This window comes from Phalangium opilio, unplaced genomic scaffold (assembly GCF_054372755.1).
Source record: "Phalangium opilio isolate 3A_F unplaced genomic scaffold, DU_Popi_V2 ptg000209l_1, whole genome shotgun sequence".
Taxonomy (NCBI): Eukaryota; Metazoa; Arthropoda; class Arachnida; order Opiliones; family Phalangiidae; genus Phalangium; species Phalangium opilio.
The window spans coordinates 4,114,156-4,132,132 of record NW_028324217.1 but is presented as its reverse complement, the minus strand read 5'-3'; the positions used below and the strand labels follow the sequence as shown (position 1 = coordinate 4,132,132).

Below are 17,977 nucleotides of genomic sequence, written 5' to 3'. Positions count from 1 at the left end.
CCCTTTGACTGGAAAAATTATAGGACATTGTCCACTGAAGTGTGCAAAAATAGTGTCGCATCTTCATAGTCAAGCTATCAAAACTTGAGAAATATTTACTGGTCAACCGTCCAGTGACCCCCTTAGTTTTTAGAAAAATTATAGGACATTTTAAAATTTTATTGGACAATGTCCAGTGTCCTGTGCTTATTTCCGGCCCTGAGTCCCGGGCAAAACTCAACCGGAAGTCGTCATTGGCTTTACCGGAAATAAATCCCGGACATTTTTGAATTTTGCCGCCAACGTTTTACAAATAGAGAAATACATTCTTATCTCCCTAATTTCATAATTTAAACGATAAAACAATTAATCTTAGACTTCCAAATGCCAATTAAAAAAAATGATTTAACTTAAAAATATTTGTTTCTGAAAAAATTTGTTTTGAGTAATCAAAGATCTGACACTTCATAATGGAAGTACCATTTACATTTGTAAAATAGAATATTACCTTCAAGGCGTTTTTGTGTGTCACATAAACAAACCAAACATTAGTGCATAAAATATGAAAAGCAAATGGAAAGTGTGGCAATTATTAGAACCATTGTGCTGCGTTCGAAAACTATGACAGTACAAATACACAAAGTTTACATCATCAATTACACCTTGCTGCCACCGTGATACTATTTTACATGTGCTTGATCTGGGCTGACAAAAACAAGCTGTCCCATGGCCTTCTTCTCTATTTACTGCCTTTAGATACAGGAGTACTTAATTTTTGAAGAAGTTAAAACACTGACAGCTTAAGTAAATACGTAGGGAGCCTTGAAGGTGTTGCACTACGGGACTACGGTCATGGACTGGCATGGCGCGTTTGTGGTCCGAGTCAGCGCATATGAGTACATAATGTCCAAAGGCCACTGATTTATAAATTGAAAGAATACACTAAAAAGCATTTTATAGATAAATAAATATATCATTTAGTTGAAGCTTAGAATATTTAGTAAAAGGCTTCAAATTTTCACCGTCCATAGTCCGTAAACTTATAAGCCCGCCGTGACTTGCAAAAAACCTCGGGTGAAAGAGATAACAACTACCATGTCGCACCATACAAGCAGAAATATGTAAAACTTCTTTTCGAGAGAAGTGTGCAACAAAACGGGGTAATTGTAACACGACTCTTCCCAACATCTTAGTCTGTAAACCATGTATTAAGAGGATACAGAGTGTCATCCCTCTTCTATATGATTATCCCCTTCTGCTACAACTTACCAGTTATTGGAGGACTATCAAGGCAGAGAAGTTGAACTCAGGAAGTATAGGAATATTTTGACGAATAAACATTTCAAATGTTGGATTCTCTTACCCGTCAAAACTCCAAATCACCAAAACTGAAGTATCTCACTTATGGTAAATACAGTTCCGATTAGAATTTTTTTTTATCAGTGGTTAAACTATATTCCCAGAAATTTTCCCTTTTCTTATTAAATTAGTTTCTACTCTTTCCTTGGAGACATTTTAATATACTATTGTAACAGCATACGGATGCATATATATTTTTCACTTCCTCAATTAACCTGCAGATTATTTAAACGTAAGTATAATTCATATGTTCATGTATTTGATATTATATTCATAATAATATAATATTATTGCCGGTAATGTGAGTTGAATATTGCATCATTCATGCATGTGCTAAAAAACACGTTCTGACACGTCCGGTAGCCTACGGATTCCGTATTTTGCATGAAACCGTTTGGCTGTTTTATGTTTAGTTAAATTATATTGCAACAGGCAGAAAATTTAGAAGTTTTAGCATAATCCAGTCGTAGAAACCTGATTTTCGATGATAGTCTACTCATTCTAAGGTATTGCTTTGTTTGGTTTAGAAATTGACCAGGTTTGGTTAGATTTGATCAGGTTTTGTTAGATTTGATCAGGTTTTGTTAGATTTGATCAGGTTTTGTTAGATTTGATCAGGTTTTGTTAGATTTGATCAGGTTTTGTTAGATTTGATCAGGTTTTGTTAGATTTGATCAGGTTTGGTAAGATTTGATCAGGTTTGGTAAGATTTGATCAGGTTTTGTTAGATTTGATCAGGTTTTGTTAGATTTAATCAGGTTTTGTTAGATTTAATCAGGTTTTGTTAGATTTGATCAGGTTTTAGATAGGTCAGGTTATGCTAGATTACGTCAGGTTACGTTAGATTAGGTCTGGTTTTTATACTTCCAAAAAATACCTAGTAAAAAACATAAACAACGGCCAATAGGAGTTTTTTTTATGTTATGTGTTTCAGAAAATTAATTTATAATTTTATTTTAATTCCGATGTTAATGCTGTAAGATTAAGTTGGAAATACCGGCGAATTTTTTTTCACGTTTATCTAGCAATATGTCTGAGACCCTCAACATCAACAACTTAACCATGTACAGCGAAGAGCAGCCTGGTTCAGATAATGTTCCTGACATTCTCGAAGACAAGGAACTAGAAATCGAGTACAGGAAAACTGGGTATTTTGGAAAAGTAAGTACCATTACTTAACTTTTTTTATTATTATATTAATATAGACCCTTTTCAAAAGTCGAGGGTAAAAGAGAGTGGTGGTTGTCTTCAAACATAATGACTTTAATGCAGGACTGGTAAACTTTGAAGTCCTGTCTAACGTCTTTGTTGTCCACATACCGGATGTTCCGTTTTAAACCAATGTCAATCAGACAATACTGAATACGGCCTTCCTTTGAAAAGGGGCTATTATTAACAGAGATTTTAATTTCACAGAGTAAATATGCCGCTGTCTACGAATTCAAGAAGAAAAAAAGGAATGTGAAATATATTGTCAAAGCGGTGCCAAAGACACTCAGTCCTGGAAAAGAAGGAGCCACTGAGGTTCGACGAAAGGTAAGTTGCGCATGTCACAAGTATTCAGAGTAAATTATAGAGTAGACATGGAAAATACCATAAGTTTATAAGATATGTTCCATAAGTATGACGCTACCTATACTTTGTAATGCTAGAGACTTACAGCTCGAGCTAGTTCGAGAACGACGGAAGCGAGAATTGAAGTCCTACACTCGGTGGTGGTTAATTTTGCAGTCCATCTTCCTAATTAGTCTGTGGTAAGCCTTTGACAGAGCCTCACCAGGCGTCGCTTTAGGAGAATCCATGACGTTTCACCGACGTCACTTCAGTCACAAACTTATGTAACATATCTTATGAACCTATGATATCATATTTCACGATTCATCTGTCAACTCTATAGTTTCCTGGTATTTGTGATGTGGTGCTGTGCTAATGACCATACATTTTCACAGGTGTTCGATGAAATCAATTTACACCAAATTCTTCATCATAAAAACATCATGTTATTGATCAGAGTATTCGAAGATCGTCACAACGTGTATTTGTTGTCAGGGCCTTGTCGATTAGGGGTAAAACTTTCCACCGGTCGTACTAAACGTTTCAACCGAAGTGAATAATTGTTATTATTTCCTTCTGGTTCTAATAAATATTTTAACTCTTAAAGAACTTGGCGTATTTACTTAAAAGAAGGGAACGATTACACATCATCGAGGTGAAGTACTACCTTCGGCAGATAGGTCTCGCGTGCAAGTACCTTCACGAACTTGGAATCATTCATCGTAACTTGAAGCCCAGTAACTTATTCCTCGAAGAAAACAACAATATCATGGTGGGAAATTTTGGGTCCGCCATTCCTATATGCAAAGCTGATCGACTTGAATCCCTGTCTTCGTAAGCATGCGTGTTGCATTCATTCATTGCCCAATGAAAACCTCTGAACCTTTGACCATTTTCAAAAGTCGGTGTTTGACTTCCTTGTTGTATTAAGGTGCAACATCGGGTACGTAGATCCAAAGAACTTAGGGGGACTGAGAGCTTTGAAGCCCAATCTAACGTCTTTGGATCTACAATGAGGACGTTCCAACAAACAATCTTTTGAAAAAGGTCTTCGCACACCCGATTTGTATGCGAATCTGGCTTTCCAAAATACTTTCCCAACAGCACGTTGATATCATAACTTGTTTAGGGTTCCCTTGTGGCAATAAGTCATAGAACATTTTCGACTCTAAAAAACCCATAGAACCTACTGTACTACGGTCCTCCCACCCTTTTTGGAACACTCTGTGTGTTAACCACAGACCAAATTACAAACCTAGATCCCAACTCGATATATAAATCCATTGATCATCTAACAAATGCCAACTAATTCAATGTTTATCTTTCCAGAATAAACAGGGATTCAACGGAATACTTGTCACCGGAACTAGTTGACAGTCCAGCAGCTGTACACGATCAAGGTGTTGACATTTGGGCCATCGGTTGCATCGCGTAAGCCTTGTTGTTAAACGAAGTCCATTATGTCCATGAACATGTCCTGCTTTCTTTCCCAGGTACGAGCTTCTAACGGGTCAAAAAGCCTTCAAATCCAATTCCCCAGAATCAACTCGAGCTAGAATACGAAGTGGCCGGTATCATCGTATCCCTGATGCGTTGTATCTACCTGGAAGTTTCATTGATTTCCTGAACCAAACTCTTCAAGTTGATCCTTCGAAAAGGCTTACAATCGACGAGATTCTTAGCTGTCATTTCGTTGTAGATGAACCAGTATTCGACCAGATTCCAGTGGTCATGATCACCCGTGCTGACGAAATGCGTGAAAACATGCGATCTAATGAACAGTTGTACAAAAACTTGGTGAACAGCATGGCCACTGGCTTGACGCACGAAGACCGTACGTTATTTGATTGCAATACAACAAATAACGGGCGAATGTTGCCGTTAAGTATAAGTGAAACACGTGAAAATAGAGGTTTTTGGTTAGTACGGTCGTTTCTTAAATGCTTTAGTTTTCTACAACATTAAGAGTCTTGAACATTATGACGACAAAAAAGTGTACTTTTTTGTATTAAACAAATTTGAAATAAAATGCTTCTAGTGTTTTTATGTACCTTGCTATTTTGATTATTATGCTTTGGGAGTTAACTGTAACCATAAGTTTATAAAATATGATTTTCCATAAGTATAACACTGACACTACCTATACTTTGTGACGCTAGAGACTTACAGCAAGATCTAGTTCAATTAGAACGCCGGAAGCGAGAATTGAAGCCCTACACTCGGTTAATTTTACAGTCCATCTTTCTATTTAGTCTGTACTAAGTGACGTTTTACCTACGTCACTTCATGACAAGATCTCAGTAACCAGTGACAATCTATTGAAAAGGATCAATTGGAGTACATCGTCATAATTTTTGAACGCCCCGTTCAGCGTTAGGTCTTTAAGAAGATAATAAATTAGGACCCCCTGTTACGGTCCGAGATTAGACCTACGGTCACGTTACATTCTTAAATTAAAACTTTTTCTTCACGTGTTTTTTACTTATCTAATTAAACAAGTAAATTAATTGAACCCAGCTTTGAGTCATCGATAGACTCAATAAGATTCGATCCCTAAATGTAATGATAACTGGCGCAGAAAAAATAAAACCTAATAGACCTTTTCGATGTAAAAAAGGGGTAGGCAACCCTCAGTATCGGGACATACAAGGGGGTTGAAACATTGCCTTCTCTGCGCACTCTCATGATACTAAAGATTACAGCGCATGCGCCAAAAAGAGAGAGATGGAGGGCAAAGTTTTACCCCCGTGTCATGCCCTCTTAGTTACATCGAAATGGTCTATAGTTCTTCTAGCTCTAATAAAAAACTGCAAGCGTTATCAGACTTCCGACGGATAATACCTGAAAAAATATTGAAGATTTCATGCACATGTTTCTTCGGGCATTGAAATTATTTCAGTTTCCAGTTTGAAAAACGCGGGATCGTTGGTTGTAGGTAAGCATAGTTCCTGTTAATTTAAATTAGACTGTTGGGAGTGTGAATTAGTGTAACTAATCTTTAATCGGTAAGCTGTCTTTGAGATCTTTCAACAATGTCTTCACACTTTACGATGTTGGCATCGACTTGCGGCTTTAATTTACCGGAACTACCCAGCGAAGAACAGCTGTCAGGAGTGCCAAATAAAGCATCTTCACCTGAAGATACAAATCACGAAACTTCTCTGTCAGTCTCCCACGACACGACCTCATCAATGTCCAGCCAGACAACATCAGTACCTTTGGTGTCCAACCAGAGTATGTCGCCGAAGACACCCAACCAACCGAGTTATGCTTCGGTATGCAAGAATACTAAATCACCTGAGGTAAATAATAAAGCTTCTTCAGTACCGTCTGGTTCCAACGACACAACGCCGACGCAAAGTCCTCAGAAAGCGATGTTGTCTTCAATATCTAACAAAATGGCATCAATTAACGAATCCAAGCACACGACGTCGCCGAATACACCCATCCACACAAGTTCTCCTTTGGTATCCCAGAATAACTTATCGCCAGCAGTAAATAACAACGTTCCCTCAGTACAATCGGAATCCAACAACACAACGCCATCGCAAACACCAGAGAAAGTGACGTTGCCGGGAACATCCTACCCTTCGATTTGGCCTTTGCCATCTATCCATGGAATTTCGTATGAGGCGCGCAACCAAACTGTCCCGCCGATGGTACTAAACCAAGCAATCTTGGAATCAAACCAGGCAATCTTGCCTTTGGAATCCCAACAGTTATCCTCAGCCTTGGTATCCAACCAGGACAGCTTGCCTTCGAAACCGTTCCAGTCATTCGTAGACAACCAAGAAGTCTCTTTGTCGGAAAGTTTCCAGTCGTTGACATGTAGCCAAGTAATACCACCCACGGAAACAAACGTCGTTTCTTCGCCTTCAGCGTGTAGCCAACCAGCTTCGCCAACAGCGTCTAGACACGTGAATTCGCCGTCAGCATGTAGCCAATCAGCTTCGCACGCAGCGTGTAATCAAGTTAATACGTCTTCAGCGTATAGTCCAGTAGCTTCTCTACCAGTTTATAGCCACGTATTATTGCCTGAAACACCAAACCTGATAAACTCGTTGACAGTAGACAATCAGTATATTTCCGATGAAACTTCGAACGACGACCGTGATAACTCTACTGATCAGGGAATACAAACTATGCAAATAGAGTTGAACGCCATTAACTGCTTCACATGGAACCGATTCGAAGACGCCGCTAATTGGTATAGCTACGGACTTGAGTTTGGGCCTAAAAGCCTAAGGGACGTCTACATCCTCAACCGAAGCATGTGCTATGTAAATTTAAGAAAATACCAAGAGGCGCTAAATGACGCGTTGGAAGTAGAAGAAACTAGCGCGAGGTACCCTAAAGCTATAGAGCGAATCGCGTTCGTTTTTATCAATATGCAGCGATATGAGAAAGCTAAAACCATCCTTGAGTCCAATGAACACTTAATGGAGACGAATAGAGGTATTTCGGATTTACTAGAACGAACAAAGGCGCTAATTCGTCAACGTGACCACGGTATTTATGACATGAGGCCTTTCCATAATGAAATGGGGAAAGTGTCCAATCATCTTATCGCCAATTACTTCGGACCATTTGAAATTCGTGAGGTACCTGGAAAGGGGCGTGGATTAATACTGAAAGACGACGTGAAAGCTGGACAATTACTTTTGTGCGAAAAGGCATTTGGCATATGCTTTTACTACAACAAAGACTATCACTCGAGGCATCACCTAGTAGAAATAATAGCCAAGGCAGTGGAGATGCAACCCGAAATAGCAAGATCCTTGTACCTACTATGGGCAGGCTCCAAATTAGGATACTTGGATCCAAACGAGAACTATCCTCCTATAGTAGACAGGGAAAGAATCTGGGGAATTGTCAACCATAACGCCAAGGGTTTCATACATTTCAGCAACACATTCTCCGCTGGACTATGGATCTTTGAATCGTTCATAAATGACAGTTGCATCAACGGTAACTGTTCCGTCATGCAATACGGTAATGTACGTCAAATCCGGGCCATTAAAGACATGAAAGCCGGCGAAGAACTGCTCCTATCATCACGTAACAGTCCCATGACGTTAACGATCCGACCTGTCTTCGAGAACATATTCGGATGCGGTTGTGACTTGTGCGTATACGAATCCCTGGAGCCTGAAACTCAAGTACAACAGAGAGACGCTGTCTTAAATGCCTTCCTAGAACGTCCATGCTCTGAAAATACCATCGAGAGTGTCAAGGAGACGATATCGACTCTTAAAGATTTGTCGCTCATTTCACCATTTCAAGAATATTACCTCGCTACACCCTTGACAAAATTGGGTGTAATTTACTACTACACCCATCAATATGAGGAAGCCATCCAGGTCATGAAACGTTTTTTGGTTTACTGCAAGGAAACCGAAATCTGGTTTCCGTATTTGGAGTTGGAGATGGCCATCAACATTTTCCGTTGTTACATGCGATTGGGTGATTACCACGAAGCTAGGAAATGGAAATACGAGATGCAGAGAAGAGTCAAGCTTTTTTACGGGTGCGACGACTTGTCTGTTTTGCAAATAACGGATAGAGACCTGAATCAAACAATGTATCCCCTTTTAACTACGTTACTTACATTTTTAGACGATGTAGGGAAATCTTAATTATAATTAATTCTTTTAAATGCATAATTTGTAAACTGAAAGAAAAAGAAAGATTTTATCATAATAAATTTTATATCCGTGATTTTCTTAACGTACGGTATTTTAAATAAGCTAAAACTGAATACCAATTTGTAACTTTTAATTTTAAACACAAATGACTTTGTAAACAATAAAATAATTTTGCTACGCAATCCAAAGGTTTTAGAGTTGTCATAAAAATGAAGGCGATTCGCTCTATAGCTTAGGGTAGTTTGCGCTACTTTCTCCTACTTCCAACGAATAATTTGTTTTATCAGGGATAGATTTAATTTTAGAAGTAGGAATGGAGAACAGAGTAATCTGGGCGCGCGTCAAAGTCCCGGATCCGCTTCCACGGGACGGAGGGGGGTATGAAAGAAGAGGCGGGTCATAGCGACAGAGGTAAAAAGAGATCACGTATTTTTCCTAGCAGTCCCCTTCAGCAACGTTATCAAAACGTAGCTTAAGTGAGCCAATAAGGTAATTTAAAATTTTCGTTACGTGTTGGAGGGAGGGGCTCTTTACTGGGCTATGAGTCGGACTAAAGTAAATACTAACCGTTCTCCATTCCTACTTCTAAAATTAATTTATCCCTGGCTCAATGGAATTACCCCTTCACATGTGACTAGTGGCGCCCCTACACGCGGCTAGGTTAACTTCAAGCGCTGTCAGTACTCGAGAGGGAGACAACGCGGGTTCGAATCCCGCCGGGTTTGTTTTATATTTAATTTATTCTTATAAATTTATGTATTATTTAATGGAAGGTAAAGTGTATATTTGATGCGTAGAAGTTTATTAACAGAGAATTAAACCATATTGCAAGATGAAAAGTTACGGTATTTATTTATTGTTGAAATTGAATAGCTCCTTCGCATGTCGATAGAGGTGTGACGTACCATTCACCCTATCACACACTCGAAGGGGGATTATAATTTTTTCTCAAGAACACGCGAGACCCGCCTCGAGATAGACGCGTTTTGCGTAATTCAAAGAGCCACTTGGTAGAAAGCCTCGAGAATACACAAGTGCGGCCCACAAAACCCTCATAGAAATTAACGTGGGATATATGGGAATACAATGATTCCAATCAGCTGTATGTATTCCTCTTTCTACCCATAAGGGTGTTGGAGATATGACGCCAGTCTAATGAAGCCTGTTGTTCATTCCTACTTCTTTCAAATGCATAAATTCCTGATGCTATTGATACCAAAACGTGCAATTTATAATCATTTTTATTGAATCTATCTGGCAATTGCAATTACGTAATCTTTTAGGAATTATAATTTTATCAGTATCAACCTGACAAACTATGTAGTTTTTTGTTTAAGATACTGTTTACTGATATACATTACTTTGATAATAAAATTATACTATTGTAATTAAATCTAATTTAAAATATATTCGTGAAAGTACACGAAACCTACCTATAAATTTTTTTAAAGCATTTTATCTAAAATTTAGTTTAAAATATCCTTATGCATTTAAAAACTGTCTAGTCTAGCAGCAACAAAAGCATCTGCGAATAAAACGATACAAAAACCCATTGAATTTCTTAACCCTTCGAACACTTTTCGAAACGCAACACGACTCGCTGCACTGATAATGTTCTATGAGGCTCATGACGTAGTTTTCCATGGTTACATTCTCACCATTTCTGTTCAGAGGAGCCAGCAAAGACACTGGTAGACGATGAGGTATCTCCGGTGGTTCAACGAGAAAATCATGGCACAGTATATTAAACACTGACAGACGTTGCGTCGGGTCCAGTTCTAGAGTTTGGTTGATTAAGTTTATGGCTGATGTAGGGACATTAATGTGTTGAGGAATTGGATGGTAGTTGGCTAATCGAATTAGACTGTAAGTTTCCTCTTTGGATGTAGAATAAAACGGAAGTGTGCCAACAAGAAGCGTGTATCTAACATTGAAACAGGAAAGTTTATGAAATTCTTTGAGATATTATAATAGACCTTCAAAAGTTGGATGCAGTCAAGTGTTTTAGATGAAACCTCTGGTATGTGGATAACAAAGACTCAAATTAAGATATGGCATCATACAATATGGACCAATTATGGTGCAGGACTGGTAACTATGAAGCCCTATCTAGCGTCTTTGTTACCCACACACCGTCCGGATGTTCCCTCTTAACCCTAACCAGGGATAGATAGACTTTTTTAAGACGGAATGGGTAACAGGGTTATTCGGGTGCGCGTCCTAGTCCACGACCCCCTTACCCGTGACGGAGGGGTATGAAAGAAGAGGCGGGTCTTATTTTTGTTATGGCGTTATATGTATATCCGGGTCAAATAAACGTCGTCTGCCAAGTTGGAATGGCTCGGATTGTAATTTTTGAAATAACATTGTTTAAAAATGGAAGTTACACAAGACATAGGGCTTGCAACTGAAAAAAAATGGGGAAGACCCAAGAAAATTAAAAGTGAGTTAGAATTGAGTAAAAGTCTTCATAGATATTACAGCACGAACAGGTTTTAACCAAACACTAAGCTCACAAAACTCCTGACCATTCACTAAGCCTTGGTTAACTTCATCAAATTCGTTTACAAAATCATGAGGATAGTAGAAATGATTGGCTTAAGAAAGAATTAGCGAACACTTTTCACCTTTACAGATGTACTCCAAATCCAAAACACCGGCACCAAATTCACTAACTACCTTCTTAATTGCTATTAAAAACAATTCCCGAATAATTACCGGACCCTCGAATTTAGATGGCTCCATTTTGAACCCCTGTGAAGACGCTTATCTGTACAACCATAGCCCACTCGATCCGCGCTCTATAGCTATAGCGCGAGCAGCTTGCGTCGTGACGCGCGTGATCGAGTGGGCTATGGTACAACGCAAGAGGGGTCGTAGTCATGGCGACAGAGGTAAACAGGAATTACATATTTTTGGCCCTCCCCGTCAGCAACGTCACCAATACGTAGTTTTTGTGAGCCAATAAGATAATTTAATTTTTTGGTTACGTGTTGAAGGAAGGGACTATATACTCGTCTATGAGTCGGACTGAAGTAAAGGCCAAACATTGTTTATTCCGTCTTAAAAAAGTCTATCTATCCCTGCCCTAACTCAAAGCAGACGATACTGTTGCCTACCATGTTTTTAATTTACCCATTACTAAGCGTTTGACTTACGCGATGCAGCCAATACTCCATGAATCCGCTTCGAAACTGTGTCCAGATTTAGTAACTACTTCCGGAGATAAGTAATTGGGAGTTCCACAGTATGCTCTAATAAATGTAGTTTAACATTAAATATTTTAGCCTTTGTTCGATTAAGAATTATGTTAGAGTAGTTAGGGGCTTCCGGTACTGGTAAGAGACTTGTAGTTTTCAACTACAAAGACCATTATATTAACTCAGGCAGAATACCAAACACCCAGGAGGGGTGGCCATAATCTTAGGTTATTTCTGTTACGATAAGAGGCACCGCTAGAGATGGCTTGCCTGAAGCGCGTGTAGTGAACTCTGGCTCCATCTGGTGTTGCCTCTTGTCGTGAGGGACATAACCCAAGATGGCAGCCTCCCACCCTGTGGGTTGGTTTCTTTGCACGTCATTGAAAGTTTAGACCGGAAATACTGAAGGAAAAACGAGGTTCTACCGCTTTTAAAGGGTTTCACGAGTCAATTGCCGACACCTTATCAGAACCAGTAGTAATGGCGTGAAATCGACTTGCGGAACACTTTAGAACTCTTTAAGATATCACCAAAGAATATGCTTACGTTGATTGGCCATATCTATCATCCAATTGCAATGCGAACCCGAAATCCGCAATTTTAACAGTCATTGTTTCATCAATTAGTATATTGTTCACTTTCAAATCACGGTGAATTATAAGGCGTTCATGAAGATACGCGCAACCCTGAGCTATTTGACGTAGGTAATACCTGGCCTCTATGGGCGATACCCTTCCGCGGTTAGTTAAGACATTTGCTAAAGTCTGGAAGAAAGAATAAACGTAAGAGGATGTCACTTTACTCATTTATGCCGCGTGTACTTACCCCGTATCTACACGGCTCCAAGACAAGATACACATTGTCATTATCTTCGAAGACATTGAACAAGCGTACGATATTTTCATGTTGTATGGATCCATGGATGTCCGCTTCAGCAAAGGCCTGACAGATTAAAATTTTAATTGGAAAATTGAGGTGAGCAAAGAACAACATTGCCGAATCACTATACTTGCCTTCTTCCGATTTGTCAGTTCATAATTTCCACCACGACGTTTTGGAACTGCCTTGATCGCGTACTTGATTTTAGTTCTGGTGTTGATAAATTCGTAGCACGTTGAGTAACCACCCTATAAGAAATATCAGAATTTATGCGTGAAAAGTGGGTTTTTGTTTGATTGTACGGATATTTGTTCACGATAGATGCCATCAGAAGGGGATAATAAAAGAAGGATGACACTCCGTATCCTCTTAATATAACTATCACACCGTGCTAGGGTGAATTAACTATAACTGTTTGGTATTTACTAAATCCTCAGCAATCAATTAACGTGATGGAACAAAAATTAACACACAAAAGCATGCACGCGGCTTGTAATGATGAGGGGAACTATTTATCGCGTATGTGATTCGGTTTAGTAACCTTGCTATAATAAATGTTGGTTGGGGAGAATCATGTTACAATTACCCCGTTTTGTGGTGGTACACTTATCTCGAAGAGAAGTATTACATGAAATGATTTACTTGCCTTTCCAAAGTATCCAATCTTCTTATATCTTTCAATATTGGAGTAATCCCTCAGACTGTTTGGAACTAAGTCTCTCGGAGGCCGGGTATCTGCATAAATGAAATACGGGGTATTCTCTGACTCACACATTCTTAAAGATCCACAAACGGTCTTATTAACTATTACTAAATTTCGATTATAGTGATTTAGGTCCGAAGTCACCGACTTAACCCTACGCATATCTCAAGGCGAATGACAAGAAAACGTTACCGTTTGACCTCTGCTTCAATGAAAAAACATTAATTTTGTAGAATATGAATTCTCATAACTTTTGCCTATTTATTAAATCATATTTTTTTTATATTGTAGGTCTATTGTTTTTTTAGAATTATTATATGTTTAACGAAAAAGCCTGAATTAGGTGTAGTCAGGATACATACTGCTACTAGGAATCATTGCGTAGCCATTTTTCATTCAACGTATCTAGGTGCGGATTTCGTGGGGAGAGCTAGACTAATCACACAAATTAAAACGCCATCAGAATTATGAAGCGTGACGTGTAGTAAGTTCTCTAACCTGACATATACATATAAAACCCGCATAGAAATTAACAAGGGATATATGGGGCACAATGATTCCTAGTAGATGTATCTATTCCTGGTATGAAACCAGTAGAGATTATTTATTTAAACTTCATATAGACAAAAAAAAAAAAAGAAAAAAAACCATAACAATTTATTTATTAATTTAATGAGATTCATAGATTAAATTGGTATAATCAGGGATAGATTTAATTTTAGAAGTAGGAATGGAGAACGGGTGGTATTTACTTCAGTCCGACTCATAGACAACCCAGTATAGAGCCCCTTCCTCCAACACGTAACGAAAAGTTTCAATTACCTTATTGGCTAACTTAAACGACGTTTTGATGACATTGCTGACGAGGACGGCGAAAAATACGTAGTTTCCTTTTTCCTCTGTCGCTATGACCCTCCCGCCTCTTCTTTCATACCCCCCGTCCCGGGGAAGGGGGTCCGGGACTTTGACGCGCGCCCACATTACTCTGTTCTCCATTCCTACTTCTAAAATTAAATCTATCCCTAGTATTATTTAATTTCCTTTGTAAAGTCAAACTAACCAACCACTTATCTCAAATATGTATGTAAGATGATTATGATCAATAAGAATTGTAAGGTGTTCAGGAACCCACATGGAATCATTGAACTCTCCACAAACATAAATCTTACGCGGAATTAAGTAATAAAGAGCGAGATAAAATAGTAACTAAATTTGACGTATCTCTTCAGCACAACCCACTTTTCATTTATTTTAAAAACAAATTATGGGGTGCATAAGAACTTCGTAGTAATTCTTGTAATAATAAAGTGTAAGATAGTTTTATAAATATAACCTTTTAGCCGCTTGGAAAGCTCCAAAGTAACCTACTGAAAAACCGGTTTATCAATAGACATTTAACAATTTTGGTTACTTCGAAGCCACTCAATGTAATATATATTTATAAAAAAATGTTTCCTTAAATCTTCCAATGCCAAGAACCAATAACACTTTTAAAGGCGCTAGGAAACTCAAATAAAATATTCGTCAATAGTTCCCTATTGTGACGAGCAGGCTACGAATCTCCAAAACCAGTTTATTAATACCAAGAAGTGATATCTAATTTATTAGGGAGAAGGTAAAAATTCGGCCCACATTTATAATCTAGCTTTATCTCCAGTACAAAAGACGCAGGTCCGGAGTTAATCCCCGCCGCCTCTAAATTACAACCAACTGGCATCTCATTGGTTCTTGAAAACTCACGTCAGCGCGACGCGAATGACGAAAATTACTTGTATATTCCGACTGAAGAGAGGCCGCGAAATAGCCCAGCCTCCTTTTACGTCCCCCCTTGTATTTTGAAAGGGGAACTGGGACTATGGCGCGCGACTACTTAGGCATTTTATACCTTCTCCCTAATAAACTATAGATATCACTTCTTGTTAATACGTTGGACCGTACACTTTTCTATTTCAAACCCCGAGTCTCGCTGGTCCCAAGGACTACTTTAATAATTCCAACTTAAATACATGGGGTAAGGGAAACTGGTCCAACCAATCCTTATTTCGAAGTCTAGTGACGAAGATGTCTATACCTTTAAACATAATTTAGCATAATAACCTCGTGAAGCTACGACAGACGCTGTACCAAGGACGTTTTCTCGTAAATCGTTACAGCATTTCGTGCAGTGACATTGAAGTTATGGGTTCAAGTGGCGTCTTTCAAGGACTGTCAACTAAGATAAACGCCGGAACGTGCTTGGAAAACCCGACAATCAACTATATTAGAATCATTTTCTTATGTTTACGCAATAGTACGACAGAAATAATCCCGTATAAATTAATTTGATCAGTGTCTTCTAAGAAATTTTTGGGTAGTTTTTTATTATTTTATTCTATGTTTAATTCAATTTTAATGAGAAAAGGTTTCGAAACGCGACTAGGTCCTCCAGTATGTCTCAGATTTTGTTGAGTGTTTGAATTGAAAACACCTTGTTATTCTGTTTTTGTAAAACCGTTGTTGGGTGTCCATCTAAAACATCTTATTTTTATTTAAAAGAAATTCATTTAATATCGTTATGAATAGTCTGTGGTCGTTTGTGGTGTTTCTACTGACTGTGAAGTTATGTACTGGTATTTTGATAGGTGAGACTGATTTATTATGATTGTAAGATTTTTAATGAAGTTGAAAAGTGCACGGGTGTAAGATTATTTAGATTGATTCGATCTGATGTAAATCGGAACATATTTTGTTTAGGCGGAACGGCTTGCAAGAAACGTGATCTTCATCGTGATTATCTGCAGTTAAGTAAGTAATATTTTGAATACGTTTTTGATGAAAATGCAGTTTTAATTTTTCGAGTCGAGAATTTTTGGATTTGTGTGTTGCTAGTTTCTTGATTTACTAACTGCTAGTTTAGTTTAGTTATCAACTGTTGACTTTGTTCATTTGTCAACTGTTTACTTGGTTTAGTTGTGAGCAGTTTACTTCGATCAGTTGTGAATAGTTTGCTTCAGTTGTAAACTGTTCACTTCAGTTGTAAATTGTTTACTCCAATTGTAAATTGTTTACTTCGTTCACCTGTAAATTTTTTACTTGGTTCAATTGTAAATTGCTTACTTTGTTTAATTATAAATTGTTCACTTCGTTCAATTATAAATTGTTCACTTCGTTCAATTGTAAATTGTTCACTTCGTTCAATTGTAAATTGTTCACTTCGTTCAATTAAAAATTGTTCACTTCGTTCAATTGTAAATTGTTTACTTCGTTCAGTTGTGAACAGTATATTTCGTTCGGTTGGTAAAGGTGTGTTTACTTGATTTGTTAGTTTGGTTGTGTTGCATGAACCAAATCAGGAGACGGTTGTTTTGACGGCTTTATTGACACTCAAAATTTACTTTATTTGTACAACAGGTACACTTGAATGGAAGAGAAACTTCCCAACATGCAACAACACGCGCCAATCACCGATTAACATAATCAAACGCGAGACGGAATTATTACGTAGACCCTTCGCTGTTGATATCCGTTCATACTCAAGAAAAATTAATAGTTTGACTCTTGAAAATGATGGATACGCTAGTAAGTGTCTTCGTATTAACTAACTTTGACCTAAAGTCCTTAAATAAAGCCATATTAATTATATTTACTATTACTAGTCGACATGAAACCAAGTGAAAAGCTTACGGTCACCGGTGGACCACTTGGCAATGCCGTATTTGCTCTGGATCAATTGCATATTCATTACGGCTATCGAAATCGTCGTATGTCAGAGCATCAGTTGAATGGGAAGAATTTTGACCTAGAGGTAACTTAAGTCAAGCCCCCTTCTCATTTGCCCCACCCTTAATGTGTCAGCCAATCATTTGCTTCTTGATTATTACGTAAGCAAAATGACGCGTTTATACCCACCCACAATGCATTCCATGACTTGCAGGAAGAATCTACTTTAAGACGAACATTCTTAAGTTTTATTACCTTTAAATAACTGCTGTATAACTCAATAATGTTGTTACTGTAAATTTTGAAGTATAAAAACTGTTTCTCATTGTACATAGATTCACTTTGTGCACCACAATGAAAAGTATCGCACATTCGATGACGCTGCTTTGAAACAAGACGGACTTTTTGTACTTGCAGTTTGGGCAAAGGTATATTTGTGAATGTACATAATTATTTCGCCAAGTTACGTACCATTTCTCAAATAAACACATAGGTTGGTCGCCGGGACAATGAAGCGTACAGTTGCATCATGGATAACCTGAAGCTGGTCCCTAATAAAGGTGACAAAGCCGAAGTGACCAGACACATCCCACCACTCGTTAACCTGTTACCAGAACGTCTTGGGTCTTTCTTCTACTACAATGGTTCGTTGACCACACCACCTTGTTGCGAAAGTGTTACTTGGATTGTAATGGAGGATCCAGTCGATATTTCAAGGAGACAGGTGAGTACTTCACGATGTCGATGGACAAGTACAAATTAACAAACGGCTTGTTTCACCCTCAGTTGGATGAATTTCGTTATATTAAGAGTGACGATGGAAGATTTACAGACCAAGTACCGAATATCAGACCGGTACAAGCCTTAAATGGTCGAATAGTGTATTCTCACAAATGAGACAAGTTAAATTGTTATTTTGTTTTTGAATAAAACGTTTTACATTCGTAAAGAATTTAGGC

The 17,977-nt window shown here is 38.2% G+C and overlaps 4 protein-coding genes and 1 long non-coding RNA gene across 5 annotated transcripts; 3 read left to right on the top strand and 2 right to left on the bottom strand.

Annotated features, from left to right (window-relative positions):
* Positions 1–1,287: 1,287 nt before the first annotated feature.
* Positions 1,288–4,942, top strand: LOC149618503 (uncharacterized). Its single transcript, XM_089854281.1, has 7 exons — positions 1,288–1,570; positions 2,364–2,499; positions 2,755–2,874; positions 3,288–3,404; positions 3,500–3,726; positions 4,222–4,323; positions 4,386–4,942. Exons 2-7 carry the CDS (start codon positions 2,368–2,370, stop codon positions 4,855–4,857), a joined length of 1,170 nt encoding a protein of 389 aa, XP_089710407.1. The 5' UTR covers positions 1,288–1,570; positions 2,364–2,367; the 3' UTR covers positions 4,858–4,942.
* An 861-nt stretch (positions 4,943–5,803) lies between these two features.
* On the top strand, positions 5,804–8,541 carry LOC149618502 (uncharacterized). The gene is made up of 2 exons (XM_089854421.1): positions 5,804–5,827; positions 5,903–8,541. The coding sequence occupies exon 2, from the start codon at positions 5,925–5,927 to the stop codon at positions 8,526–8,528; it is 2,604 nt and encodes an 867-aa protein (XP_089710547.1). The 5' UTR covers positions 5,804–5,827; positions 5,903–5,924; the 3' UTR covers positions 8,529–8,541.
* Positions 8,542–9,770: 1,229 nt separating this feature from the next.
* LOC149618500 (serine/threonine-protein kinase PLK1-like) lies at positions 9,771–12,731 on the bottom strand. Its single transcript, XM_089854412.1, has 4 exons — positions 12,563–12,731; positions 12,284–12,501; positions 11,696–11,791; positions 9,771–10,461 (listed from the first exon to the last, which is right to left on the bottom strand). The coding sequence occupies exons 1-4, from the start codon at positions 12,728–12,730 to the stop codon at positions 10,044–10,046; spliced, it is 900 nt and encodes a 299-aa protein (XP_089710538.1). The 5' UTR covers position 12,731; the 3' UTR covers positions 9,771–10,043.
* Positions 10,619–11,628, bottom strand: LOC149618501 (uncharacterized). The gene is made up of 2 exons (XR_016375260.1): positions 11,165–11,628; positions 10,619–10,944 (listed from the first exon to the last, which is right to left on the bottom strand). It is a non-coding gene; the product is annotated as an uncharacterized LOC149618501 (long non-coding RNA).
* A 3,120-nt stretch (positions 12,732–15,851) lies between the features above and the next one.
* LOC149618499 (carbonic anhydrase 7-like) lies at positions 15,852–17,934 on the top strand. The gene is made up of 7 exons (XM_089855211.1): positions 15,852–15,940; positions 16,053–16,103; positions 16,710–16,877; positions 16,955–17,103; positions 17,354–17,446; positions 17,512–17,742; positions 17,805–17,934. The coding sequence occupies exons 1-7, from the start codon at positions 15,874–15,876 to the stop codon at positions 17,913–17,915; spliced, it is 870 nt and encodes a 289-aa protein (XP_089711337.1). The 5' UTR covers positions 15,852–15,873; the 3' UTR covers positions 17,916–17,934.
* Positions 17,935–17,977: the final 43 nt, after the last annotated feature.

Coding starts and splice junctions, on each gene's coding strand:
- LOC149618503 (XM_089854281.1), top strand. CDS start 2,368: ATGTCTGAGACCCTCAACATCAACAACTTAACCATGTACAGCGAAGAG. Junction 2,500..2,754: donor AAACTGGGTATTTTGGAAAA/GTAAGTACCATT, acceptor TTAATTTCACAG/AGTAAATATGCCGCTGTCTA. Junction 3,405..3,499: donor CAGGGCCTTGTCGATTAGGG/GTAAAACTTTCC, acceptor TAACTCTTAAAG/AACTTGGCGTATTTACTTAA.
- LOC149618502 (XM_089854421.1), top strand. CDS start 5,925: ATGTCTTCACACTTTACGATGTTGGCATCGACTTGCGGCTTTAATTTA.
- LOC149618500 (XM_089854412.1), bottom strand. CDS start 12,730: ATGTTGTTCTTTGCTCACCTCAATTTTCCAATTAAAATTTTAATCTGT. Junction 12,502..12,562: donor TGGAGCCGTGTAGATACGGG/GTAAGTACACGC, acceptor TCTTTCTTCCAG/ACTTTAGCAAATGTCTTAAC. Junction 10,462..11,695: donor TGGAGTATTGGCTGCATCGC/GTAAGTCAAACG, acceptor TTTCAATGTTAG/ATACACGCTTCTTGTTGGCA.
- LOC149618499 (XM_089855211.1), top strand. CDS start 15,874: ATGAATAGTCTGTGGTCGTTTGTGGTGTTTCTACTGACTGTGAAGTTA. Junction 15,941..16,052: donor ATGTACTGGTATTTTGATAG/GTGAGACTGATT, acceptor TATTTTGTTTAG/GCGGAACGGCTTGCAAGAAA. Junction 16,104..16,709: donor TCGTGATTATCTGCAGTTAA/GTAAGTAATATT, acceptor TTTGTACAACAG/GTACACTTGAATGGAAGAGA.